This window comes from Triticum dicoccoides, unplaced genomic scaffold, assembly GCF_002162155.2.
Source record: "Triticum dicoccoides isolate Atlit2015 ecotype Zavitan unplaced genomic scaffold, WEW_v2.0 scaffold181156, whole genome shotgun sequence".
NCBI classification, from domain to species: Eukaryota; Viridiplantae; Streptophyta; class Magnoliopsida; order Poales; family Poaceae; genus Triticum; species Triticum dicoccoides.
In genome coordinates, this window is record NW_021226047.1 from 1 (window position 1) to 1,528 (window position 1,528).

The 1,528-nt window shown below is 50.7% G+C and overlaps 1 protein-coding gene across 1 annotated transcript; it reads right to left on the reverse strand.

Moving 5' to 3' along the window:
- Positions 1–7: 7 nt before the first annotated feature.
- Positions 8–1,307, reverse strand: LOC119344708 (the record flags this gene model as incomplete). Its single annotated transcript, XM_037615066.1, has 4 exons — positions 1,137–1,307; positions 772–907; positions 403–696; positions 8–304 (listed from the first exon to the last, which is right to left on the reverse strand). Coding segments are annotated over exons 1-4 (790 nt in total), but the record flags the coding sequence as incomplete, so codon positions are not given.
- Positions 1,308–1,528: the final 221 nt, after the last annotated feature.

The window sequence follows — 1,528 nt, forward strand, 5'->3', positions numbered from 1 at the left end:
GCCATGCGAGCTCCTTCACGAGAGGCAGAGACCTTCCACTTGTGGAACTCTGACGGCCCGTCAATCATGACGTTGGCGACAGAAGCTGCATTCCTTCCAATATCTGTGTCCGGGAACAGAGCAGTGCAGGTTGCTCTTGCCGTGGCCATCAAAGCCTCTGCCTCCACATGAGCCTTGTTCAGACGATCCAGCTCCTTGTCTCCAGAGATACGGGTGTCGCCTAGAATGGCATCCGCAACAAGGGTAGAGGCGGCAGATACACGAGACCAACCATGCTCATACTTGTTAGCCATCTTGTTGTTGGCTGCAAATCATTATGGATAGCAAATCAGGAAAGACACGTATGTATAGGACCATCAAAAGGATAAAAAATTACTATGTCCGAATAGATGAAAGACTTACAGTCAGCAGCTTCTCTGGCTTGTGTTAGAAGGACCTCTGTTGTCCTGAGTTTTTCCTTCATTTTCTCCTGAGCGTCGAGGGCAAGAGTGTTATTCCTCGCGTCCTCCTCCAGCTGCAAGACACGGGCCCGCAGTTCCTCGTTGGCGGAACGAAAGACGCCTGACTCTGCGACAATGGCACGGAGAGACTCCACCTCTGCCGCAAGCTGCACACGCTCTTCTTCATACTCCGCCTGAGTGAGGTACATGGCTCGCTCGTAGTCACCATTGAGGCACGCAATCTCAGGTTCGGCAGCTACAGAAGAATGAAAAAGCATTATGGAAAATGACGAGGACGCAAAACAAATTATTGATGCATAACAAGGCTTACCTTGTGCCCGCTCTTCGGCTTCATCCTTATTGCATGGCAGCTCCCTTATCCGCTTCGCAGGATCTACATGGCTCGTAACCACGTCCCCGGTGTCCTTAATGTATTGCGACTTCACACAGCTGCGTTTCCCCCATGTCTGCAAAAATTAAAGAAAAAGGTGGCTAGTTCCAGATTTAAACATCAAAGAACCTCTGCCAGAGTAAGTACAAGGGCTACACCAACTAGGTGCGCTGACCATGCTAGCTCCCAGTGTTTAATAATAATAAATTAAATAAACTTGAACCTCCCCCAAAGCATTAGCTCAGGCAGAGGCTGTTAGGGGTTTAGCGTTTAGGGTTTAGGACATAAAGGTAAGTCGAACTTACCTCCATATTCGGCCGCAAGATCTGTGTGGCATCGTGATGGAATTCCTGCAGATCTTTGATCATCCGAGGGAGACGCTTCAGTAAAGTGTCTACTACGGGAGTAGATTCGACCCACTCGGTCTCCTCCTCCGTGTCATCAACGCTGCCGATAGCCTTTGTCTCATCGATGGGATAGCCTTTGGCAAAACCAAAGTGTGGAGGGCACTGGTGTTCCTCACCCTCTGGCACCCACGCGGGTACTTAACCAAGCAGCTTATTCACATCACTCTCTGTTGCAGCCCTCCTCGAGCTGCCGTCCCCTCTATCGGCTGGTGCGCAACTTGGCCCGTGGCCGTGGTACACCGCCTCGCTCCTTTGAAGCAGGGTGGATGCTTCTTCAGCAATAGACGGTT